Raw genomic sequence first — 27,931 nt, 5'->3', positions numbered from 1 at the left:
CTTGGTAATTAATCTTTCGTGCATTTATATACCTCATATTCATCCCAGTCCCTATATTTCTTCCTCTTAATGAAGATGCCTATAACCAATTACCATATTGTGTTCCCTTACTGTTCTCAATTAATTATGTTTGGTTTTTTGCACATTCTGTATCAAAATGTCCTATTATACCATAAGAGTAACAAAAGTTTAGTAATTGTTCATACTTTAATCTTCCCCAACTATCTGGTATGCCATTACGACCCCTTATCAACATAACCCTTCTTAGAGGTTTAGATATGTTGATCTCCACCCAAATTCTAGTGAATTTTACCCAGCTTCCTTCTTCAAGATATCATCCATTATTATCAAGATTCCTATTTTCATCCCAATACTTCTTGTTATCTCTTGAGATCTCATCCTTAACAGAAATCTATATATTCTCACCCAAAAACACCCTCTGGTAAATTGATAATCTTAAGGCCTTAATGTTTTTTTGTATGGCTCCATCAACAGTATGTGCTTATTAAAAGACCATGAGGCTCATTCCAGTACTTTATTCTTAACTGCCTTTTGAAGTAAACTTGAACAAAAAGAGGTTCTTCTTAAGTATTGAGATATCTACTAGCTTTGCTAATCTCCAAACTATCTTAAATGAACTTATCATGGCTTCCTTGTTAAAAGGTCATGACATGTGAATCTTCCCAACCATCCATCATCGTTCCTTTTCATCCGGTCCAATTAGGCCATTATTTTCTGAAATGACACTACCCAATCCCTCTTTTATGAAAGTAAGATTTGTTAGAAAAAATAAATAAGAGAAGAGGAATAATGGAAAAGAATTTTGGCTTTGAGGCATGAAGAACACTTTCTTAAATGCAGTTATAACTTTATGATAAAACAAAGTCTCAAACTCCCCAATTAGAAGTAGTGAAAATGGTTATACTGAAAATTTAATTTATAATGAATGAACAAATATAAACTTCTATTCAGATGATTATGACCTTCTATATGATCATGACTTTTATGAATAGCAATCTATTTATATGCAAATAGTTTGATCATTTTTCATTTGATATTTGTTTTTGTCGAAATATAATTATTTAAAATATGAATAAAATTAATACAAAAATTAATTTTATTCATTAATAATTAAATCTTTTTATCCAATGTGAGATGCACCACGTTCTAAACTACCAACAATCCCTCACTAGTTTGGAATGTTGGTGCTTAAGTTTTATCTTTCACACAAATAAATATTATGAATACAATAAGGTATTTGTCGATTTAAACCTTCAATTAACATATATATCTTAGAATTCTAATGAAGTCGATGGTATCCGTGGATTAAACCTCAACTCCTAGTGTTAGAATTGAAAACATAACACACATAATACTTATTTATTCTTCTATTAGAGATTTAAAACTGCTTTTAACACTATTATGGCCATGTGCTTATCCTATTCATAAGCATTTACAAGAGAGACCCTAATTCTTCTTGTTGAAGCGACACCACTTTATGCTTATATAGGTAGAGTTTTCATTATGTCTTTATTGCTTTGGACATTTAAAACTCTATTAAGAGTATAAAACTCATCCTCCCCACGCAATGGATTACACTAACTTCTAAAATTTGAATGAATTTTACTAGTGTTTAACAGACACATAATAATAACTTGTCTTACCCATTAAACTTTGTAATTAAAGGTTACTAATTCAAAGTTTTACTAATTTAAAGTTGGGTTCCCATTATTGGTGTCTAATAGTAAGGGTTTAAATCCATTCTACTTGTAGCACTACTAATCAAATATTTTGGAATTCAATTTTCTTTTCTAGTAATTACCCCCACTTGAGATTGAATCTCTAATATAATCACTTTAGGCTAATATGTCCAAACTTTTTCATTTTGCATATCATTTATATGCTCCAAATATTGTTATCTCATTCTTATCATTTTAAAAAATAGTTAATTTTGGTTGTGGCCACAACTCTATACTCATAACTTTCAACCATTTTATTTCCATACTTTTATACATTTTTAATATAATTATACTTCTAGTACAATTGGATAAATTTAATGAATAAATCAAACGATTTTGGTCCTTTTATGATTTTTAAGGACCTTTTTATGACTTTATTTTAATAAATGTTAAAACTTATTAATTTGTATAATTTGCTCATAAAATTATACTAAAATCTTACAACAATATGGTTGTAATTTTAATTTCTTTTTATTCTTATCACCCCCACCATGTGTAAATATGCATTCTTTTATTAAAGAATATCCCATTCAATTATTAAGATATCATATATACTTAAATAAGTTGATATTTAATTTATCTTTTCACTATTTTGTTTTTTTTTTTTTGTTTAAGTAAGAAGCCTCTAAATTCCCCCTTAGTGAAAGATAACTAGCTAATATCTTAATATTTCAATAAAAGTTCCAAAACTTTATATTTTAACTCAATATAAAAGTTTGTATTAATATCATATTTCAAATATAATTATGCTTCTATAGTCTCCTTTTAAAACTTTTATGTCAATTTATAGATATCTATATAAATCTATTTCATCATGGATACTATTAATAATTTTTTTTATTACCATGAACAAAACTGTTTCCATCACCCAAATGGATCAAATAGCAATCTTTTTGCTATTATAAAAGTTTTCAAATTCATAAGATCTTTGAATCACTCATGGCTTCCAAAGTAAATATATTTTGAAATTTTCACTATATAAAACCATAGATGATAAATCATTTGTACAATCCATGAATTAGACCATATACATAACAAAAAAAAAATTACCACAACATGATCAACATTGTGGCATCAATTTTGGCTTATGGCTATTCTAAGCCAACCATAATAATCCACCTCATACCTACAAATCATGTAGATTTGGCTATTGAAGTTGTCTCATTTATAATGATGGCTTCTAATGAAAACCACCTATCCCAAATGTTATCATGAGTTTTCAATGCATATAGTAATTGTTCAATGGCCAATTCCAAGTTCATGACAATTGAAACCTCTAAATTTGATTTCAAAATTTTATGAGAACTTTATTTCTCCACCATTATGCAACCTATATATCTCTATATTATACCATTTTTAATTGATTATAACATTTTCAGATATATAAAAATTTAAACTTATTCATAGGACCAATATGCCTATGTAAAATAAGAGTCCATAGTATATTTAACTTCAATTTTAATTCATTACTTACAGGAAAATGCTCGAGCGAATAATGAAGAACCCTTGATGCATTATTCTTACCTTCTGAAGTTCCATCTCCCAGCACTCTTGTCAAAGCCGAAACAACTTCTTCAGCTAGTGCATCTGCAGCAATATGGGAATCAAAGAGAAGATTGGCCAAGGCTGCAACAGCGGTTTCAGCAGCACCAATGAGAGAAGTTTTAACTAATTTAATTAGAGGCTTGACATTTGATGCTGCAATGTAAGCCATCTTATTAGCATTTTTGGAATTGGTCGGGCGAGACAGCACACCCAATGCTCAAGCTGATTGGGTTACAACAACTTGAGTCTTGTTAGTCAAAAGCTTCGTGCAAGGATGCACAATTTCATCAGTTGCAAGACTATCGCATATATCTTGTCTTGTGCTAAATAGATCGGCTAGGACAGCCGCTGAATGCTCTTGAGTTTCTTCATTTGAGGAGTTGAGAACCTGGACAAGAGATTTCAGCCCTTTGTTAGCAGCAGATCCCTTATGCACAAGATCCTCATGTGGTGCCATTGTGAGTACATGGCCCAAAACTCTAATTATATGAGCCTTTGAGCTTGGAACATCTCCCAGGAGCAAAGTTAATAGCTGATTAATAGTGGCAGAATCAGTTGTTCGGACAAGCTTTATAAGAGCCTTAGCCGATTCTTCTTACCCTTTTGCTCCACCCCTTCTTAAAAGCCATAAGAATGCGGGTACTGCACCTGCACTGTCAACACAGGCACAAATGTCTTCACTGTGACAGCATAAATTCCATAGGATATGTGTTGCATCCTCCCTTGCCTTCTGAGATCCCATTTCCAGCAACTGCACCAATAGAGGAATCCCACCAGTAGCAGTAATGGCCCACTTGCTGTCGTCAACCTGATCAGTCAAGATGGCCAGCAACTGTATTGCATACTCTTGGTTCTGTTCACTAGATAAGCCCAATAATGATATGAGCAACTGAAGGTGCTTCTCGATGGATGCATTCCGCCATTACTCTCGCTTTTGAAGTCTGAATCATCTAAGACCAGGAAGGCAGCTGCAGAGGCAATATTTGAAGTTTCCTTTGGTGGTCTTTCAGATGATCATGTTGGTATGAAAATATTTGTTACGGAAGGCGTATTGCAACTTAATGGGAACAACTCATTCTAACAAACATGCAGGACAAAGTGGTAAAAGGGTTTGTTACTAGAGCTTTAAGGAACCTTTATGGTGAGAAGGATGGCTACTGGAGAGCAACGCTTAAAGCTGAAGGAGTAGATATCATTGTGGGTCTTCTCTCTTCTGATAATGCTACTGCTCAATCCAATGCTACTTTCCTCTTGGCCCGATTGATGTTGGCATTCAGTGATAGAATCCCAAAAGTTATAGATTCTTGAGCTATCAAAAGCTTTGCTTCAGCTTGTAGGTTAGAATAATGATACTTCTGTCTGTTCAAGTGCTGCAGATGCTTTGGAAGCTCTTTCTTCAAAATCAAGTGCTGCAAAAAAGGCAATTGTAGATGCAAAATGGTGTTCCTATTCTCATTAGGGCTGTTGTTGCTCCCTCTAAAGAGTGCATGCAACGAGAGGATGCCTAGGCTCTGCAGGGCCATGCAACACAAACTTTATCAAATATATGTGGAGGGATGTCTGATTTCATACTGTATTTTGGAGAACTATCACAATCTTCTCGCTTAGCTGCACTATTTGCTGACATAGTAGGAGCCCTTGTTTATGCTCTAATCGTGTTTGAGCAAATTTTTGGTCTTGATAAGGAACCCTCTCAGGATGGCTCAATCATGTAACAGCGAAAAGAAAAGATGCTTATTGGACTCATAACAATGGCTGCTGCTAATGTCCAAGAGCATCTAATACTTTCTTTAACCATCTTACGCTATGACAAACTTCTCTAATGAAGATCATTATGAAAATTAACATTTTAATCCATAGAAACATTAATCCTTTGACACCTTGAACCTTCTCTAATATTGATCTCCAAATCATGCTAATTTCTTTTCCTTGTATCTTACTCATACGAAATATAAATTTCTCATAATTGCATTTAAATTGTTAGAAAAAATAAATAAGAGAAGAGGATTAACATAAAAGAATTTTGGCTTTGAGGTATGAAGAACATTTTCTTAAAGGCAATTATGCCTTTAAGATACAATAAAGCTTCAAATTCTCCGATCAGAAGTAATGAAAATGATTATACTGACAAATTTATTTATAATGAATGAACATAATAAACTTATATTTAGATGATTATGATATTTTATATAATCATGACTTTTATGAATAATAATCTATTTATATTCAAATAGTTATGACGATTTGTCTTATGATAATTATTTCTATCCAAACATAATTATTTAAAATATGAAATAAAATTAATACAAAAATTAATTTTATTCATCAATAATTAAATCTTTCTATTCAATGTGAGATACATCATATTCTAAACTACCAACAAGATTTTCTCATAAATCTTCTATGTCGTCCGCCTTATTTCTAGCTTCCTAAACAAGACTACAAAAACTGACTAAACTCTACTAATCCTCCTTGAAGATCCACTCAAAGATGATCTCAAGGATTAAAACTCGTGTATCCTACAAGACTAAAACTCCTCTCATAGACGAAACTCTAAAGAGACTCTTATAGTTAAATGTAAAATAATTAGACTTTATCATACTCATCATGATAATTAAATCCAAATTAAAACACACATATTTCAATTTATATAATTAATGAAGATTAAAATATAATCAAATAGATCTGATTTTGTTGCTTAAAAGGCGATTGTCATAATAATTAATATAAAAACATTACAATGCAATATGAAAACTTAGAAACCAATTTTTTTTTTTTTTATATTTTGAGCAGATCCAGTTATGTTACTAATATAATTTCTTTATAACACCAATTCAAGTACTCGACTAATTTGATAACTTTTTTTCTTTATTTTAACTTAAAATCTTTGAAAGTAATCTTCAAATTTTGTTAAAATTCCTTTCAATTTAGTTCAGCCTAGGTAGCATTATATTATTATTTTCTTGCTATCAAAATACAAAATAAATTTTAATTTAGAAATTATAATGTTTATGTGTTAAGATCATATATGACAAAAAGCTTACTTGATAGAATCATTCAAATGGATCTGTTATTATCAATTTATATTTGTTTGGTAACGACTTATTCAACTGTTTGCTTGATTTTATTACTCAAATTGTATTTTAAATTTGTCTCATTTTTTTAATCATATATATTAACTTAATTTATAATTGAATATTTGTTTATTTATAGTTTATTAAATGACACTAAAAAATCAATCAAATTCATGGATAAAGTTTACAGGACCCTGATATTTCACTTTGAAAATTATTCTTAAACTAATTGATTGTTTTATATGAATTGAAGCTAGCATATTAGAAATCCACAACCATTCTATGATGAATATTGTGTTTATTTTTTCTAATCTTAAGGAACTCCATACCCATAATAAACCTCAATAACAACATTATTAGTCAAAGATGTTGTACATGACAGCTACAATTATGTCATATATATATGTATATACATATATATATATATGAAAACTTTTTTAACTAAAAGCTCAATTTAAGATTAAATGTTTGAATGGTCGCTCAATTTAAGATTAAACATTTTATTTTATACAAATAAAAAATAAATATTATCGACTTATAACAATATAAAATTTTTATTGATAGAAACAAAACTGTGAAAGAGACACACCTTAATAACGAGTAAAAAAAGTAAATTCAAGCTAACCTAACATTTTTTTGGTGAAAAGTCAAAATAATAATTTAAAAAATTAATTTTACAAAAACACAAACTTTTCAACTTTCTTTTTTTTCAAATTCTTTTTTTTATTGTAGCTCAAATTTTTCTTCCCAACTCTCCTTCCCACCATTTCATAGATATGCAAAAGATGGCTCATCTTTTTCTTTCAAATTTTTTCTTATTTTTTCTATTCAACTCCTCTTTTTTAGTATCGACTTTCTTTCTTTAACTGTAACTTTCCTTTCCTTCTAACAACTTTATTCACAATACAAAATTTGTGTGCTTTAGTTATGTGTTTTTAGATATGATGTATTTTATAATCTGGATTTATGATTTTTTTGGTCTAGAGTAATAACGGGTAATTGAAAATCTAATGGTTGTAAACCTAAAACACCAAACAAACCAAAATTCTCTCACAATTTCCAAAAGAAAAAAAATTTTCTTACCTTCTCTCTTTCATTAATGGCTCAAGTTAGCATCTTAAAGGTTTTTTTGGTGGCTTTGTAAATTCTTCTTCTAGCCTAGCACTCACAACTTTACTTTAGGAGCAACCTCAACAAAAATGGAGGAAAGATAGGGAGTTTGTTGAATAGCATGGCATTCTCTGAGTTGTTAACACTAGCCTGGAGACATTTGAACATTGGCTAATTAGAATATCAACCTATGGACCAAACAATGATGCAACAGTGATCTTGTAGATGGGTTCAGATTTGGAAAAGAAAAGGGTTTTATTAGCTGTAAAAAAGAAGATTAATCTTTGAAAATGTGTTTGGATTTCAAAAGATTATTGTTCAATTATGATTTATTTATTGTAACAATGGTGACTATGGAGAATTTGAAAAATTAGGAAAATAGGTATGTGAGAAAGAATTTATGAGAGAAGAATAGATAGAGAGAAAGGAAAAGAAAAGAAAAGTAAAAAGTTAAACATTTTCATTTAATTTTATTTTTAAATTTTTTATGAGTTCAACAACCAAATTTGACTTTTTTTTTTTCCAATTTAACAATAAATTTGATTATTTTCCAACTGTGCAATTTAACGGCGCATGTCTTTGACAACTTTATTTCTGTTTATAAAAATCATAAATTATTACAAGCCGATAATGTTTAATCCTTATTCAATAAAATAAAACATTTAGTCCTGAATTGAATAACCTCCCAAACGTTTAATCCTAAATTAAACATTTAGCCAACTCTTTTTTATCTCATATTTGTGCATGTTTGCTAATTAAAATTTAGTAGGGATTGGTTTTTCTACTTTCATGTTGTATTTTAATTTAACTTAATTTTTTATATATAATTTGATCTTTAAAATTATATTAATTAAATTATTTAATCTTAATTTTATTAAAATTTTCTACTAAAAAACTATTAATATACATTAAAGTGTGTCAACTTATTGCATGGTTAATCAAATGGATTAGCATCGGTGCATTGATCATCCATTGAGAATGTTATAATGGTTTCATGATATTACATTCCATTAGTTTCTATTTTTCAATTTTAATTTAACTATTAGAATTATAGCATTGGCATTTGTAAAAGATAATTCGAATAACAACATTTTAATTCTTTTATGAAATTTTTTATATTTGTTTTGCTAATTTTATTTTTTTTCAATTTTTGTATATGTGTATAAGAGAGATAAAAACTTTAGGTCAAATTGTACAATAGATCTCTACACTTTAATCAAATGATGAAATTAGTTCATCTATCTTAATGTATTAAAATTGAATTCCTATACTTCAATAAATTATCAAATTTAGTTAAATTATTAACAATTCAAACTTTTTTTATTAAAATTGATGACGTGACATTTTGATTTTTCTTACATGACACTTTTGCTTACATGACTGATGACTTTGCTAATGTGCCAAGTCAACATGGTAAAAATGATGACATGACAAAAAATTTTTTACTACGTCAACATTTTCCACATCTAACTTTTCTCAAATTGTATAGCTCGTCCTTGTACTTTAATTAAATGATAGAATTAATCCTTTTATCTTAATATGTGTTCAAATTTGGTCCCTATACATAAATTAATTATCAAATTTAAGATTTGACCTAAAATAAGTAAAATAAAATTTTAAAAACTTTTCAATGCAAAATAGGTCGAATCATAACAAAGTTAATGCCTTGGTTAACAGGCAAGTTGCACTAGATCCATCTTCTAAAATGCCATCATGTCAATCTATTATAAAAATAAAAATAAATCATTTTTAAAAATTTTTCTCTTTTCTCCTCCATCCCATCCTAGTTTTTCTCTTATTACTCTTTACAAGTCTCATTCAATGGGATTTCTAGAAACTAATGATTAAAAAATTCAACAATCATAGAAAAAAATTATCCTAAAAATTGCCAATACTTGAAAATAGAAATTAACAAAAAATGAAAAATCAAACTCAAACTCAAACTCAAAATAAATAAATAAAGGAGATATAAAAAAAGATATAATTCAGTTTAAGTTGGACTTGTAATCTAATTTGAGATTAACCCAATTTGTCAAATTAAATCTAATTAATAATTCAAATACCCAAAAAAATCTAAATATGAAAAAATGTCATGGTCAAATTAACAATTTTTATTTTTTATATATTATTTTTGATAAAATCTTAAATTTAATAATTAATTGATGTATAGGTATCGAATTTGAACACACATTAAGGTATAAGAACTAATTCCATCATTTAACAAAAATAAAGAGACCGAACTATATAATTTGAGAAAAGTTGATGCAAAAAAATAATGACATATCAAAAAACTTTGCCACATCATCATTTTTTACCACATAAATTTTACACGTAAACAAAATCAACGGCTATGTAAACAAAAGTGCCACGTCGGAAAAGTCAAAATACCATGTCATCAATCTTAACGAAAAAAGCTTGAACCATTAACAATTTAATTAAATTCAACAATTAATTGAAGTATAAAGATTCAATTTGAATACACTAAAATAAAAATAAAAAAACTAATTCTACCATTTAACTAAATTATAAAGATCTAATATATAATTTAACCAACCTTTACAGTATGTGTTAATCTTTGATTTACCCCTCGTTAATTAGAATCAACGTCCCACGTTCAAATCAGCCTCCAAATTTAGACTTCATAATATGTACAAAAAATTTGTTACTTATTTTCTCTAAATAAAAGTTTGATAGTGATGATGCTATTGAGCTATTTTTTAATAAGTAGGAATGAATGTATAACATTATACCGTTATAACAATTAAAATTAATTGGAAAACGAATTTTTAAAATTACTAAATCCAATATTTAATGCATTAATCAAACATCGCCTTGAAGAAAATATTTAATAATGACAGAAACTAAAAAGATTTGAAAAATCATAAATAACAATGTTGACATTGAGTTTCGACAATATTGAAGTATTTAAAAGAAAATTAAAAATATATCACAAAATTATGATTATTATTTTATGGTAATGTTTTCATAACTAAATTTAAATAATTGACATGTGTTTATTTAATTAATTATGTCAATTAATAAAATAATTTTACTTAAAAATAAAAAAGATAGATTTACATGTAATCTTAACGAACTTTAAATTGATTATTATAATTGTTTAGATTTAATTATAGCTATGTAAAGAAATGCTATATATAATGTAGTATAAATTAAATCAAAATGTGTTATTGTTACCATGATATGTAATTTTTATATTTACTAGGATTTTTCCCACACTACGTTGTGGGAAGTTGATAAATTTTTTATTTTTATTTTATTATTATTTAAAAATAAATGTTTATTATTATTAAAACTTTATTTAATTTTTCATCATTTGTATAAAATATAGAAAAAATTCTCATCTAAAATTTTTTTAGAAAACCAATCATTTACAATTTTTAAAAATTTCAATTTTGAAATAATTTTCATTTGTTTTCAATTTTTATTTTACATTCTCTCTGCATGAAAAAGTAAATATCAGTTATTATTATTGAAATAGAAATTTCTTAGAAATGAAGCATTGTAGATTTTTAAAAATTTTATTATTGGAATAATTTTAATTTATTTTCAAAATGTTATTATATTTTAAATTAAAATGATAACTTTTTAACTAATAAAAATTTATGCTAATTTAAAATTTAAATAAACAAATAACTAAAATAAATTAAAAAAATAAAACCAAAATAAAACCAAAATAAATCAAAATAATTAAGAAAATAATTTAAAAAATTACAAATCTTCGGTTGAAGTGCGGTTCATTCGTGAATCTTATGCGAATTGTACACTATAAAGCGTCATCTGGTGCTTGTTAAATAGCCAAAAAAAAAACTTTTTCCTCTTATTTTTCTTTTACTTTTTCTCTAAATAAAAGTAAAAAATATATATTTCTAATAAGTTAAAATTATTTTAAAAAATAAAATAAAAATTATTTATTTATTTTTTGAATTGGGCTGATTTGATTATAATGGGTCAAGCCTTTACCCATGACCATTGCCCATTATCAACATAATTGTTTTTTTTTTTACCTACCCATCACATTCTTTTTGTTTTATTTGTTAACAACTTAAGTAACTTGAAATATCTAAAAACCCTAGTCTTTCATTACTTCCTCTTCAGCACCGTTTGTCCTCATCTCTCTAAAATTAAAGCCTCAACTTGATCAATTCCAATATATATAAAAAGCCTCTCAATTTTGGCATGTAGTTTGTAGATGAAACCATCCTTTCCCCTAGTCACAACTCAATTATGCATTTCACATGCATCATCCTCCTTTTTATTTAAGTTGCTCAATCTATCTCTCGTTTGTGTGTTTTTCTGTAACATTATGATTGCATGATCTCCTTCCTCTTAAGCCTTACCTGTTTTCATGTATTAAAGAATATAGTTTAGATCGGGCTGAATTTCTAAAATTCTGCAAAAGGTTGAGTACACAAATCGAGCCTGGTATCTTCTTCAATTTGAGGATTTAATGGTGAAGGCATGGGTATAAAAATGAAATTAAAAGGAGGGAAGATTCAAAATGAACCACTCAAACTTTGGATCTTTTCCGCAAACTACCTTGTAAACTTGTACTACAGCGCTTGCTTATGGAAATAAATGTTTTGCATTACCTAAACAGCTACTGTCTGTGGTCTGTCTAACTACTTGGTATACTTTTCAAATTGGGCACTTCAAATTCGATTGCACTGTACCATTACCTCTCCCCCAGGAAACGTACCGGCTTGAACAAGTAAAACGTTCACTGGGATTCTCTAAATTCAACTAATTAAACTTATACTAAACAACCTTGATCAGAGGCTTCCTCGTGGTAGTAATACGGGGAGAGCTTTCCATCCTTACCACCTTTGGACTTGCTCTCCCCACTAGCCTCTTGCAACAATTTGACCACCTTCCGCATTGACGGGCGGTTAATAGGAAGTGCATTTGTGCAGAGGAGACCAATGTCGAGTACTTTGCAAATTTCTTCCTTGTAGGTAGAGTCCAGTCTGGGGTCGATAACTTGATCCACACCGTTTTGGTCGTAGGTAGCACAAACCCATTTTACCACATCTTTCTCTCCAAACTCTGGATCAGTTGGCAGTTTACCAGTAACCAGCTCTAAGATGACTACCCCAAAACTGTAGGTATCACTCTTCTCATTCACTCTTAGGGTGTAGGCATATTCTGCATTTAAAGGAAGACGCAATGAACAAATCGAACAACAAATGGTAATTTAGATGATGTTGCAAGAAAGATTGCTAGTCACTCTTATTCATAAGGGGATTTTAATGTCCAACAAAGTTCATGTTAGTAGGCCAATGCAGTCACTAATCTAAAGCTTAAACTGAGAGTTGTAGTGAAGCAACAATGTCTTATAAACTGTGAATTTAAACTCCAAAATTAAAGTTTACAAAAGAATCATGAAGCTACTTATTTAGAAAAGGAGTAGCCGGAGCAATTGATTTGATGAACAGATCATATGATATCAAATAAGAAAGATACTATTCTTAACCAACCAACACAAGTACTAAATATTCAAACTGAAAAGGGGAAATTTAAATGAAAAAGCATCAAGAAGGAACAAACCTGGTGCAATGTAACCATAAGAGCCCGCAATCATAGACATCAATTCTGCATCTTTCTCGACTCTTTTAACAATCTTAGCAACTCCAAAATCCGCAACTCGGGCCCCAAATTCTCCATCTAACAATATATTGTTCGATTTCACATCCCGATGAACAATTGGAGGAACACAGTCATGATGCAAATAGGATAACCCCTCAGCTGCATCTAAAGCAATCTTAAACCTGGTGGGCCAATCTAACAAGCCCCCCTTGCTACCATGCAACAAATCCCCCAAGCTCCCATTTGGCATATACTCATAAACTAAAAGTTTGCTATCTCCAACGTTGCAACAACACCAGAGTCTGACAATATTCTTGTGTCTAATTTTTCCCAGCGTTTCAACTTCAATTTCAAACTCATCTCTCTCTCTATCAGCACTCAAAGAATCTTCTTTCTTAACACCTCGGCTGAGTTTCTTCACTGCCACTGCATCACCGTTACTAAGCACAACTTTATAAACTTTACCGGAAGCTCCACTTCCTATCACATTCTCTTCCTTGAGGCAATCAGCAATATCAAATTCACTAAACCCAATCTTATGAAATGATCTCCACTTGGATATCGTAGCTCCTTTCTTATTCGTTTTGAAACTTCGGTACTTGATGTAGAACCACACAACCCCTATAACAAAAACCAAGCCAGCAAGTACAAAAATGGATCTCAGAATCCACGTATAACTCTGATTCTTAGATTTATGTATCTTTGGACATAGACCCTCCAAATCACCACACAATCCGGGATTCCCCACAAAACTACTCCAATAAATTTGCTTATCATAAAAAGGAGGGAGCTCTCCTGAAAGTCGGTTATACGACAAATTAAACACATTCAGCTTTAAATTCTGCAACTCATTTGGGATTTTCCCAGAGAATGAGTTACTGGAAAGATCGAGATAATTTAGCGAGGGCAAGCTACCAATATCACTAGGAATACTACCAGATAGCCTATTGTTAGCCAAATTTAACTCATTCAAATTCACCCAATCCCTAATTCCTACCGGGATCCCTCCGTCAAGCTCATTTTCACTAAGATCAAGGCTAACCAACTGCCTCAATTTCACCAAAGATCCAGGAATCTGACCGGTGATCATGTTTCCACTTGCAGATATCTCTACCAATGTCTCCAATGACCCGATTTCGTCAGGTAACGATCCGGAAAACCGGTTGTTGGAAATTGACAGATATGAGAGGTTATGAGCACTTGAAATCATCTTTGAAATTTGCCCACTAAAGGAATTTTCAGCAAGCTCGAGCAAGAATACTCGGGGTAGTCCCCAGAAGCCGGCTGGGACCAAACCCGAGAAAAGGTTGTGCTTGAACCGAACCCGGCCCAAGCTCCAGCATTTAGCTAGACTTTCCGGGATTTTACCAGAAAATGAATTGTAAATCAGGGCAATATCCTCTAATTTCCCCCTTGCACACAAATTCTCTGGGATTTCTCCAGAAAATTGATTATTAGATAAATCCAGACTTTGCAATGGCGAGTTTTCACCAAGTTGACTCGGTAATGAACCACTGAGTTTGTTGTTGAACAATTTCAGCTCTTGCAAGTCTTTTGACCGAGTTATGCTCTCTGGTAAAGTTCCTTCAAGCCTGTTATCAAAAAGATTCAATGACACAAGCTGTAACCCACATAACCCAGCCGGAATTGTCCCAGTTAACTCGTTCGTGGACACGTCGAATCGCTTTAACGTAGTTAAATTACCCAGATTTAATGGCAATTCTCCGGACAAAGAGTTGTTATATAACTCAAGTTGCTCAATGCTTCTCAACTCCGAAATTGAACTAGGGATCGACCCAGTGAGCCTGTTAAAGGACAAATCAAGGTTTAGAAGCCGAGTCAACCGACCGAAACTCGACGGAATCTGGCCCACAAGGTTACAGCCGGCGAGAAATAGCTGCTCGAGATTCGTTAGGTTACCGAGTTCGCTCGGGGTATGACTCGGCGAAAACGGGTTATAGGCTAGGTCGAGCTCTTTTAGAGTCGAAATGTTTCCCAGGAAAGGAGGAATCGTTCCGTTGAGGAGATTTCCCCCCAAATTTAAAAGTTCGAGCCGGGGGAATTCTCCGAAACTCGCGGGAATTTCGCCTGAGAAGTTATTCTGTGAGAGGATTAGAGTTTTCAGTGTCGGAATTTTGGCGAGGGAGTCAGGTAAGGACCCCACAAGGACGTTCTGTGAAAGATCGAGGATCGTTAGATTTTGACATGTGTAAAGATCATCAGGCAGGGATGAATTAATGTTGTTGTTGGTGAGATTAATGGAGCGAAGAGCAGGGAGTCGGCAGATGATAACCGGGAAAGGTCCAGCGAGTTGGAATTCAGAAAGGTCGACCGAGACGACTCGTCCGGTAACCAAGTCGCAGGAAATGCCGCGCCAATTGCATGGCGTCTCGTCTCGGTCATTCCAGGAGGAAAGGGAGTTGGTTTGGTCCGAAAGGCTTTGCTTGACTCGCTGGAGGTACAAGCCTTCCTGGTTTAGAGCAAAAGCATGTAGCAGAGGATCCAGAAACAGAAGCAAGAAAACCAGAAACATTGTTTCTGTATCAGGATTCGTTTTTATGCTTTTACTTCCTTTTGTATGGTGTTGGGTTTTAGAGAGTGAAGTACAGAGGGGAGAGTTGGGAACTCGAGCCGAGAGTTTGCTTTGACTTTACTTTCTCTCTTTCCACTTGTGTTTGTAGTTTTGTTAGTTTTAGGAGAGTGTTTGAGGTTGCTGCAAGTGTTGGAGTTTTCAAAGGAGAAGAAGTTTCGGGGTTTTGGGGGAGACTGGAGTGGGTCCTTGTTCGGATGAGACAGATTCCGGTGACGATCATATGCAATTTTACTTTTATATATGTCTGGCAAATTTTATTCCGCACACGGTCAGGTTTTGATTTTTTTTTTTTTGATATATTTTAAATTTTTGTGTATGAAAAGTCACGTGTCAAAAATTTTCATTTATTTTGTTTATTTTTATTTTGTTTATTTTTATTTTTTTTCTTTTATAAGGTCCATTTCATATTATATGTCAAATCCATTGTTTTTTCTTTTTTTCTTATTTTATTTATTTACTTTTTCTCTCTTTTTATATTTAATAAATATTTTTTTAATTTTTTAAAGATTTATTTGATATTATTGGTTAAAAATATTTTTTATTTTTTAATTAGATAATTTTATAAAAAAAATGACAAAGGTGTTTACGTGGTATTTGAATTTAATTTTTTTCAATCCTTTCTTTTTATAAAGTTTTTATTTTTTGAAAAAATCACAATATAAATTTTGTAAAAAAAAAAAACTCATATTTATTGACATCATGTGGTAACTTAAATTTTTTACCTTTTTTTATTATTTTTGCTTTTACTTTTGCTTTTCCTTTTTTTTTCTTTTTTTTCTTCCTTTTTTTATTAGATTTTTTTTTTTTTTGAAAAAATGTCTACGAATGTTTCCTCATATCATCTTATTTCGTTTTTTACCTTTCATTTTTTTTAATTAGATAAATATTGCAACAAAAATAATCCGAAATAAATTTTTTAAGGTAAAAGTTAATGGAAGTATAGATGACAAAATCAATCTTATTAAATAAATTTTGATTTATCTGAATTCAATAGATGTGTTTTTTTAAATTTTGACTCGAAGTAAGTTTTTTTTTTTTAAATCAAAATCAAATAAAATGTAAGTTTAGAATTTTTTGCCCTGTCAAGATATATATAAATAAATATATTTTTATCATCTATTTAATTTTATATTTATATATTATATTAATAAAATTATTTTTTTATTTTTTAATTAGATAAATTTTACAACAAAAAAATCGATGAATAAAAATAAAAAAATAATTTATATTTTATAGGTCACACAGACAGGTCTATTTTTTTATTAGGATCAAGTTGGAGCAAAATAAGTTTTTTAAAAAGAAACAAAAGCAGGTTAACTATAGATTAATGGTATTTTGCCTCTTCCTCGTGGTATATATAAAAAAATATATTTTATTATCTTTAATATAAATTTTACAAATGTGCTATTTTTTTTTTTTGGGATGCAGTTCGAGCAAATTGAGTTTTTTAAAAAGAAAAATATTGCAACAAACGTATTCAAAAATAAACTTTCTAAGGTAAAAGTTAATGAAGCCATAGATGATAAAACAATTTTTATTAAAAAAGTTTTGATTCATCTGAATCTGATAAATGCACTTTTTAAAATTTTGAAGTGGATTGAAATTTTTTTTTTTTAAATCAAAATCAATTAGAATGTGAGTTCAAAGTCTTTTACTCTGTCCAGATATATATATTTTATCATTTATTTAATTTTATATTTATATATATGTATTATATTAATAAAGTTATTTTTTATTTTTTTTATTTTTTAATTAGATAAATTTTACAATAAAAAAATCAATGGATAGGGTTAGAAAAATAATTTGCATTTTATGGGTTTTGATCCCACCGATACAATAAAGGTTCTATTTTTTTATTGGGATCAAGTTGGAGCAAATTGAGTTTTTTAAAAAAAACGAAAGTAGGTTGATGACAGGTTAATGGCATTTTGCCTCAATCTATCTCATGATATATGTAAAAACATATATTTTATTATCTATAATATAAATTTTACAAGGGTGCCATTTTTTTATTAGGATGGAGTTCAAGCAAATTGAGTTTTTTAAAAAAAGAAACGAAAACTGGTTAATGATAGATTAATGGTGCTTTGCCTCGATCTATATTGTGGTGTATATAAAAATATATATTTTATTGTCTATTTATAATATAAATTTTACAATTTTTACCCTCCACTTGTTGTTTATTTGACTCTCTTTTTTTTTTTTTCTTCTCATTTTTATTATTTTCATTTCTTCCTTTTTCTTTTCTTTCCTTTTTTATATTCTTTTTCTTTTCTACTCTCTATTTTAATAAATAATATTTTTTAAGGTTAGACTCATTTGATATTATTGATTATAAATAATTTTTTGTCTTTTTTTTGCTTTTTTTATTTACTTTTTGCTTTTTCCTTTCTTTGTTTTTTCATTAGATGAATTTTTGAGCAAATAATGTGGTGGTGTCCACGTAGCATTTTCATTTGTTTTTTCTTTTTATATTTTATATTTTTTAATTAGATAAATTTTATAATAAAATGAAACGTTTGATAAGAATAATGGAACAACTAGTATATGTTAGATTTTAATCTATTTTGATTTAATATGAGTATTTTTTATAAAAAAAATAGATATCAAATAGAGTAGAATTAGATTTTTAAAAAAGCAAGGATGGTTAGAAGCAGATTTAAGATACTTTACCCCAAATCATCTCATGATATATATAAAAATATATTTTTTATTATTTATTTTATTTTATTAATAATTTGTATTATATTAAAATTATTATTTGATACCTTATTTTAAGAAATTAATATTTTAAATTCAATGATGGTATCCATATGACACTTTCAATTAACTCTTTTTTAAATTTTTTATTTTTTGTTTTTTCCTTTTTTCAATTTTAAAGATTTTTTATTTTTAGCTTTTTTATTAGATTAATTTTATAAGAAAATGAAGCTAATTGAGGTATTTACATATCATCTCCATTTGATTTTTTTTGTTTTTTTAATTAGATAAATTTTACAAAAAAAATGATTACGTAAAAATTATTTTTAATTTTATTTTATTAACATTTATATCAAAATAATAAAAATTAAAATAAACTATAACTTATTTTTAAATAATTTAAAAATATTTATTTTAATTAATAAAAAATTCATATTAGTTTGGATAAATTTTGTAAGATGACAATTACGGTGCACACTTTGATGGTGCACACTGGGTCCATTTCATTTGTTGCCATTTATTTGTTGTTTCATTTTCAACCATTGTTAAAGTCATGTCAGTACGAAAATTTGTCATAACGATTTTGAGACTATCAGACGTAAAAAAGTTTTAAAATCAAGAAAAATGGAGAGTCACCACCAATCTTTTTTAGGGTGTGATTGGCCACCCAAAAGTTTATCTTTTTAATAAAACTATAAAAACGAGTTCAAAATTTATCAAAAAGATAAATTTCAGTCTACGAAAATCAATTTGGGTCTGAGAGTCGATTACGTGTGGGGAATGATAGCACCCCAACAATGCCCATAAATTGGTACCATTTAATCATGCGATATTTCAGTGTTGGATGAAATAGTTTTGTTTTGAAATTTAATTTTAATTCCCTTCATTTTTTAAAAAATATTTTTTGTAAAAATTCTTTATTTAGAAATATTGAGAAAACTTTAAGTTAAAGAATTATCTTAAAATTCTTCAACTTCTAGGCAAATTTTAAAATAATTTTTTTCACTTAGGTTTTGACGTAATATTCCTTAAAATGAAATAACACCCTTTATAAAAGATAATTGTTGGTGACTCTCTAACATCTAAACAAAGTAGCAAGAATTATTTCTTTTAAAATATTATTTTTGTTTCATTTTATAATATCACAAAATTTAAAAAAGTGTATTGTCCCCCTTTTTGTTATAAAACACTTTTTCATCAAGTAATAAATAAAAATTAAAGACAAAAGAATGCAAATGATTTCCAATGATAACATGCTAACATATGTATGCCAATGAATGTTATGTGAGATGAAATACAATTTTAAAGTTAGGCTCTTAAGTATAAGGAGATCACCTCGACTTTTCAACATCTAGGCAGAGCTTAGGTGCGACTATTTATATTTAAGATCTTATTTTATTAATACTTTTATTATTAATCAATCCCATTATTAATGTAAATTAGGGATTCGTATGAAAAACCTAATGAAATAAAGTTTCCTAAACACCCCATTATCTAAGCGACATTCGAGAACAAATCATTTCATGTGAGATTTTCACACGTATTTTTAAAGTTTCAAAATGGATTTAGGTCGAGGTTTTAAGGCTTGCATGATTTTAGGGTAATGATTAGGGATTGTGTGCTAAATTTGGGGTTTTGACTTTTTGGGTTTTGATGAATTTCTTTTATTTAGGGCTTTGGCTTTGAGGGTTTGGCATTTTGGATTTTAAAGTTTCGATTTTAGGATTTGAGGTTTGGGGTTTTAGTTTCGAGGTTTTGATTTTTTGATTTTTTTTAAAAAATGAACATCTCTAAAAATTCACAACATCTAGGCAGACTTTTGAAGCAAGCTTGATTTGTGTGATTTTCAAGAAAATAAACTTTTTATTATAAAGAGTTAATATTAATTTATTTAGTTTTCATATTTTTTATAATAATTCTCCAACATCTATGCGAAATTATCATTATTTAAAGCACGATTATATTCCCTCCAACATCTAGGCAAGGAAAAAATTTTTTTATTATTCTATCATTTTATACATATTTTATTATCATTTTATATTTTTTATTATTATTATTTATTTTTATTTAATACTTGGGTTATTATTCTAAAAAATCTAAGTTTTGAAATCATTTTTACTAATGTTGTTATTATTATTATTATTATTATTATTATTATTATTATTATTATTATTATATAAAAATTTATTTTGATAAAGTTTAAAAGTTTTCATGCATGCATAAATAACAATAATTAAACTAAAAATAATATAACTAATATACATATAAAAAAATAAAAATCAAGAAAATAATTAAAAAAATATCTAAACTGGTCCAATCAATGATCGCTCTAGTCGGTTCAGTTTACGGGGGTTCAGATTAGTTCAAACCGATTCACTGATAATTCGTCTGGACTGATTGAAGGCTGGCTGAGGTGGGTTAACGGGTCAGTTTACGAGGATCTTAGGTCGGGTAATGGGTACGCACGGATCCTTCCTACATAACATGATGTCGTTTTGCATCTAAGATTCTATATAAAAGTCAGATTTTTTTTTAGTTCATTTCACCCCTCTTTTAGAAAAAAAAAAAAAAAAAGGTTTCCAGCTCCCAAAAATTCTCTTTGGCTTTGGCTGGGGTTTGGTGCCATGCTGTCACTTCAGTCATTGTTTGGGTCACCACTGATGGTCATCGTTGATGATCGTCGGTGATTGTGGTGACGAAAAATTCCAAAATTCATCGAAAAATTCCTTTCGACCTTCTAAGCTTAAATCTGCCATCTTTTTCATGAAACATAGCCCCAATCTACGCAGATCGAGATTTAAAGTTTTCTGTGTTCATTTAAAAAAAAACTAATTGATGATCTTTTTTCCTTTATTGCATGTGATTTTGGCACTGAGGTTCCTCCCTACGAGGAGGACTGTGTTACTTTTTTTTTTTTTAGGTTAGGTGTTTAGGGATTGTTTGGGTATTTCAAGGGTTTCTGAATGTAGGCAAACTAAGGTTTTTGGGTATGGGAATCAAGGTCTTCTAGGTGTAGGAAAGCTTGGATACTTGTGTCTATGTATGTGTGTTTGAGAGAGAGCCTAGAAGGGGATGAAGCTGGGTTCTTTATAGGGCTAGGTCTGTGTACGGGATAGTGGGTGGTTTAGGGGTTGTAGGGGGTGACTGTAGGAACGGTTGTAAGACTGGTTGTAGGGCTCTGGTAAATGGGGTGGCTGGTCTGGTGGCTAATCACAAGGGCGGCTAGTCTAATGGGACTAGGCAGAGGTGGCTAAATAGGGTCAACACCGACGCCGTACATCAACCTCTTACTTTCTATTTTCTATTTTTTTAATTTTTAATTTTTAATTTTTTGTTGTATTTTTTTTGTTTAATTAATAAATTAATATTAAAATATAAAATAAAATAAATGATAAATAGGCTTTGGGCTTAAAGAACGAAATTGAGCTTTGGGCTTGGTTGAATCAAATTAGGCCTGAAGCCCAATTGAAGTAGAATCAGGCTTGGGTCTGAAAACCCAATACATGCGACGAATTTTAAATCAGGATTCAATTTTAAAAAATTAAACAAATTTGGTGTCTACAACTATCCCTTTTTGCACATTACTGAGAATCAGTAATATGACAAAGATAAAGACTCCAATTTTGTCCGAAGCTAACTTGAGGATTCTGTTTTATTTTTTATATTTTTAAAATTTTGTTTTCTTTTGTGTTTTTTTTTTGTGTTATCGTGAGTCAAAAAATAAAGACGATCGGGATTAAATCGCGAGTCAGTGGATAAAGAGATCGAGATTAAACTGCAAGTCAAAAAATAAAGAGATCAGGATAAAATCTTAAGTCAAAAAATAATGACGATTGAGATTAAACCACAACTTAGAAATAAAGAGATTGAGATAGAATTGCGAGTCAAAAAATAAAGAGATCGAGATTAAACCACAAGTCAGAGAATAAACAATGATCAAAATAAATCACAATTTAGAATTAAAGAGATCGGGATTGAACCACGAGTCAAAAAATAAAAATGATTGAGATAAACCGCAAGTTAAAAAATAAAGAGTTCAAGATTAAACTACAAGTCAGAGAATAATGATGATCGGGATTAAATTGCAACTTAGAAATAAAGAAATCAAGATTAAATCACAAATTAAAAAATAAAAATGATCGGGATTGAACCGTAAGTCAAAAAATAAAGAGATCGAGATTAAACCGTGAGTCAGAGAATAATGAGACCGAGATTAAATCGCAGGTCAAAAAATAATAATACAAGAATGATCAAGATTGAATCGTGAGTCAATAAATAATAAAATCGAGATTGAATCACGAGTCAAAGAACAACAATGATTGGGATTAAACTACAAGTTAGAAAATAATGAGATCGGGATTAAACCACGAGTCAAAGAATAACATTAACTTGGATTGAATAACAAATCAAAAATATAAGGAGATTGGGATTAAACCATGAGTCAAAGAATAACAATGATCGAGATTAAATCACGATTTAGAATTAAAGAGATTAGGATTAAATCGCGAGTCAAAAAATAAAAATAATCAAGATTGAATCGTAAGTCAAAAAATAAAGAGACCGAGATAAAATCGCAAGTTAGAGAATAGCAATGATTAGGATTAAACTGTGATTTAGAATTAAAGAGATCAAGATTGAAGCATGAGTCAAGAAATAAGAACGACTAGGATTAAACCATAAATCGGATAATAAAGAGACTAAGATTGAACCTCGAGTTATAAGAAAATAACTGAGATTAAACCCCGAGTCAAAGAGATCGAGATTGAATCGAAAGTAAAAAAATAATGATATTGGGATTAAACTGTGAGTTAGAAGATGATGACTACGATTGAACCACAAGTCAAAAATAAAAACGATTGGGATTGAATCGATAGTCAAAAAATAAAGATGATTGGGATTGAACCGTGAGTCAAAAAATAATAGAGATCAGGATTAAATTGTAAATCGAGAGAATAAATGTTACCAAGGCCGAGTTGCAAGTTGAAAATAAGGGATTGGGCACTCTATAGATTGACGGTTTCGATTCTAAGAATCGTGCTAGAGGTAACATGTCACCTTCAAGGCCATCATATTTGTTCTAAAAAAGAAAAATGTTGATTCTTCCTAATGTCTCATAAAGAAACCTTCTACGCAACTTATCAATAGGTATGTGATGTATGCAATGATTATGATGAATGAAAAGACAAAGATGCAATCAACGAATTATATCATGCGTTTTCATCCAAGTTAATTCAATTTTTTGGTTCAATTCTTTCAACTTTAAGAGTCACTTCCAGTAGTCTTGTCATTCTAAATCTTTCGATTTTTGACCAGAAATCTCCGTCTTTTGATGGACCCATTTGGCTTTTAGTTGCTCTAAAATCTTTTTTAAATCCTTTCTTTATCTCCTCTCTCTTTTTGTTTTCAGTGATCAATCAATTTCATTTCGTTCTTTTTGACCTTATATTATTATTCTCGTCATCCTTATACTGTATTCTCTTTTTGAACGATGCATTTGTCTATTATGAACTTTATCAATCATTATCTTAACCTTAAATGACAAATGCAATGATTTTAGGTTCAAGGCTAGGTATGAAACACAGTCAATAATGAGGTATTTTGGACTTAGAAAGATAAAGATAAACTTTTCGGGACACAAAGGATAATTAATTCAAAAGTATTTCAAGAATTAAATATCAATTCTGTAAATAATAAAATTTGAACGACCTTGACCTATTCAGACCAAGTCTTTTCTCAAAAACTCGTTACATTTGCAATATTGTCATGTTTGATTTCATATAACCAATCCTTGCCCCATATCTACGACTAATAAGAACTTGCCCCTAAAAGTCATTTTTCTTAATTCTGGCATTGATTCATCCAGTTGGTGCCACGCATTCGTTCTTTGAAGGATTTTCTCCTAGTTCCACATTCATTCAAGCCATCTTTTCAAGTTTTTAGCTTAAATGACCCCATTTTGGTTCAAATCGCCTTTTTTGAGTTTTCAGTCTGAATCATCTCTTTTTTTTTTCTTTTTCTCTCTTTTTTTATATTTTTTTCCTTTTTTTCTCTTTTTTTAAGCAAAATATTTCTTAAAAGTATTTGAATTCATAAGATTTGACAATTCATCACTATCTATTTCTGTAAGGATCAGAGCTCTACTAGAGAATACGTTTTTTACGACATATGAACCTTCTCAATTGGGCATCCATTTTCTTCTATAGTTATGTTGATATGGCAAAATCTTTTTCAAAACCAATTCGCCCTCATGAAAGCATCAAGGTTGTATTTCTTGTCATGTGCATGCATGATTCTTCTTTGGTACATTTATCCATGATTAAGTATCGAGAACTTTTTCTCTTTTATAAGATTCAATTGTTTGAAATGATCCTAAACCCATTCTGCTTCATCCAATTTTACCTCCATCAAAACTTTCAAGGAAAAAATTTTCACTTTGATCGATAATATAGCTTCCACCTATACACTAGCAAAAATGGGGTGGCCCCCGTTGAGGTTCAAATTGATGTTCTATAGGCAAATAAGGCAAAATGTAACTTTTCATGCTAGTCTCTCTATATGTATCAGTCATTTTTTCTAATATTCTTTTAATGTTCTTATTCGCAACTTCTACTACACTATTCATTTTAGGGCGATATAGTGCTTAATGATGATGCTTGATCTTGAACTGTACATATAATTCTTTCATCATTTTATTGTTTAAGTTGTCAGCATTATCTGAGATGATCTTTTTCAAGAGTCCGTACCGATATATTATCTCTTTTTTTATGAATTTGTACACCACTGATCGTGTAATACTAACATATAGAGCTGATTCTACCCATTTAGTGAAGTAATCGATTATCACAAAAATAAAACAAAGCTCATTTGAAGCTTTCGAGTTTATGGGTCCGATCACATCCATTCCCCACATAGAGAAAGACATAGTGGTGCTAAGACATGCAGCGGGATTGGAGATGAATGAATTTTATCCACATAAATTTGGTATTTGTGACACTTTCTGACATAATTGATGCAATCATTTTTTATTGTAAACTAGTAGTAACCTGTTCTTATAATCTGTTTGGCCATCATATATCCATTGGCATATGTTTCACAAATTACCTCATGTACTTCTTCAAGTATCATTTTTGCTTCAACAGCATCTACACACCTTAATAAGATCTGATCTTAACTCTTTTTATATAGGATTTCTCCATCAAGCATAAACCCTACTGCTAATCTTTGGATGATCTTCTTATCATTTTTTTTAGGCTTGCTCGAGGTAGTTTTGGCATTTGATATACTGCACAATGTCATAGTACCACAGTTGTCGATCTACCTCTTCTTCCACATTCAAACAGTAGGCTAGTGAAATTTTCATTTATACTTTAATGGGCTGAATTCTCGTACTATTATTTAACTTAAATATTGCTGCCAAAGTAGCTAAGGCATCTTCTAGGAGAACATGCTGAAATTGGATCTCTTTGAATTATTTTATCAAGCTGGTTATGTGCCTTTGATATAACAATAGTTTCGGGTCCTTGATCTCCCATTCGCCTTTTAATTGATAAATTACCAAGGCTGAATCCCTATATAATTCTAGTGTTTCAATTTTTTTTTCAATGGCCATCTATAACCCTATGACACATGCTTCATATTCAGAACATTATTTGTGCAATTGAAATCTAACATCGTAGTACAGGGGTAATAATTTTCTTCTGGGGATATTAGCACCACCCCAATGCCATGCCTCATTATTTTAGATGCCCTATCAAAAAACATCTTTCACACTTTTCTTACAGGCTCTTTCATCTTCATCCTGCAAGATCGCCATTAAGTGTTCATATGAAAACTTGAACTTCATAGGTTCGTAATCTTCTATAGTTCGATCCACAAGAAAATCAGTTGTTGCACTTTTTTTCATGGACTTTTATGTCACATACACAATATCATATAGGTTTAGTTAATTGTGGAATACAACCTTAAAAAGGTCGATTAAGAAAGATCAAAATGGAAGAACAAAATCCTATAAAATATATTTATTCTTTCAGAATATTAAATTTTAGTTTTTAATTTTTATTTATTAAAATACAAAATAAAAAATATAAATGAAATTCTGTCGGGTTTTTACCATGTGTTATGGACATCTGGCTTTTATTAAGTCAAATAGTTTGTTTTAGTTGGTTTGTTGACACTTTATATTTTTAATGTGGTTAGATATGAAAATTTTGTTGGTAGTATGGAATGTAATGTATTTCATATTAGATAAAAATATTTAATTATTGATGAATAAAATTAATTTTTATATTAAATTTATTTATATTTTAAATAATTATATATGAATAGAAATAATTATCATATGATAAATGATTATAACTATTTGAATATAAATAAATTATTATTCATAAAAATCATGATTATACAAAAAGTCATAACCATTTGAATAAAAGTCTATGTCTGTTCATTCATTTTAAATAGATCTTTTAGCATAATCATTTTTACTAGTTTTACTTTAAAAGTTTTACGACTTTATTGTATTTTTGAGGCATAGTTATCTTTAAGAAAATTTTTTTTACGCCTCAAAACAAAATTCTTTTTTGATATATCACTTATCTTATTTTTTTAACAATTTAAAGGTAATTATAAAATTCATATTTCGCATGAAGAAAATATGAGGAAAAGAACTTAGCAAGGTTGGCAAAATCGATTTTAAAACAAGCATGAAAAGCTTCAATTATCCAAATAGTTTCTTGATGAAATAAAATATAAGATAAGTTTATGATTATTATCTCTTTAGTTTTTATATTCTATTAAAAAAATTTATGATTAATAATTCATAAAAGACCTTGAATCTCATTGAATTTTGTTTTTTTATTGACTATTCTTTTAATATTTTTATTTGGAATTAAATTATTTTAATTTATAATTCATGATTTTGTGGTATGTTATACATGAATTTTTTTAATCATGGTATTAAATGGTCATGAGCATAAAATGGATATGGAATACTTGCTAACTTTGGTTATAAATCATTTATAGTCTCGTTATATTTTGGTAAAATCATGATTATCAAATCAAAATGATAAAATTCTCGAGAATTATTTTAAGGCATAAAAGAAATTTTAAATTTACAAATTTTTTCTAAAAAGAAGCGAATATATATTCTTACCATAAAATCATATTTTATAGTTCATGTTCCATGATTGCATTTTATTGACGAGAGAATGATGCATGATTCATATTATTTTATTTACATAAAATTATTTTAACAAAAAATAAATATATTATTTTAAATAACTACAATTCAATTGAAGAAGTTAATAATTTTTTATAACTAGTTAAAATATTTTTTATTTGTTGGGTGAAATAAAATTTTATCTAGATACAAATCAAAGAATAAGAGTTTATTTAGGTATAATAAAATTATAAGTGCTTATTTGAATACAAATAAAAAAATGTCTTATTTAGGTATGATAATAATTCAAGTGATTTTTTAATATTTTAGCCTAATTGAATTTATAATATATATTTAATATTTATGAAATTAATAAATAATTAAAATTACTAAAATTATTTTTATATATCAA

General features: G+C 29.1%; 1 protein-coding gene across 1 annotated transcript; it reads right to left on the bottom strand.

The window, feature by feature from the left end:
* Positions 1 to 11,981: 11,981 nt before the first annotated feature.
* LOC111290897 (uncharacterized) lies at positions 11,982 to 15,889 on the bottom strand. Its single transcript, XM_022882411.2, has 2 exons — positions 13,034 to 15,889; positions 11,982 to 12,631 (listed from the first exon to the last, which is right to left on the bottom strand). The coding sequence occupies exons 1-2, from the start codon at positions 15,603 to 15,605 to the stop codon at positions 12,240 to 12,242; spliced, it is 2,964 nt and encodes a 987-aa protein (XP_022738146.1). The 5' UTR covers positions 15,606 to 15,889; the 3' UTR covers positions 11,982 to 12,239.
* Between the last annotated feature and the right edge of the window lie 12,042 nt (positions 15,890 to 27,931).

Source organism: Durio zibethinus, chromosome 16 (assembly GCF_047325235.1).
Source record: "Durio zibethinus cultivar Kanyao isolate XHJ-2024 chromosome 16, ASM4732523v1, whole genome shotgun sequence".
NCBI classification, from domain to species: domain Eukaryota; kingdom Viridiplantae; phylum Streptophyta; class Magnoliopsida; order Malvales; family Malvaceae; genus Durio; species Durio zibethinus.
This window is presented reverse-complemented; position numbering and strand designations above follow the sequence as displayed.

Bases quoted from the DNA above. Each gene is read 5' to 3' on its own strand.
- LOC111290897 (XM_022882411.2), bottom strand. From the start codon at position 15,605: ATGTTTCTGGTTTTCTTGCTTCTGTTTCTGGATCCTCTGCTACATGCT. The intron at 12,632-13,033 runs GTTTGTTCCTTC...CTTTAAATGCAG, and splicing joins TTATGGTTACATTGCACCAG to AATATGCCTACACCCTAAGA.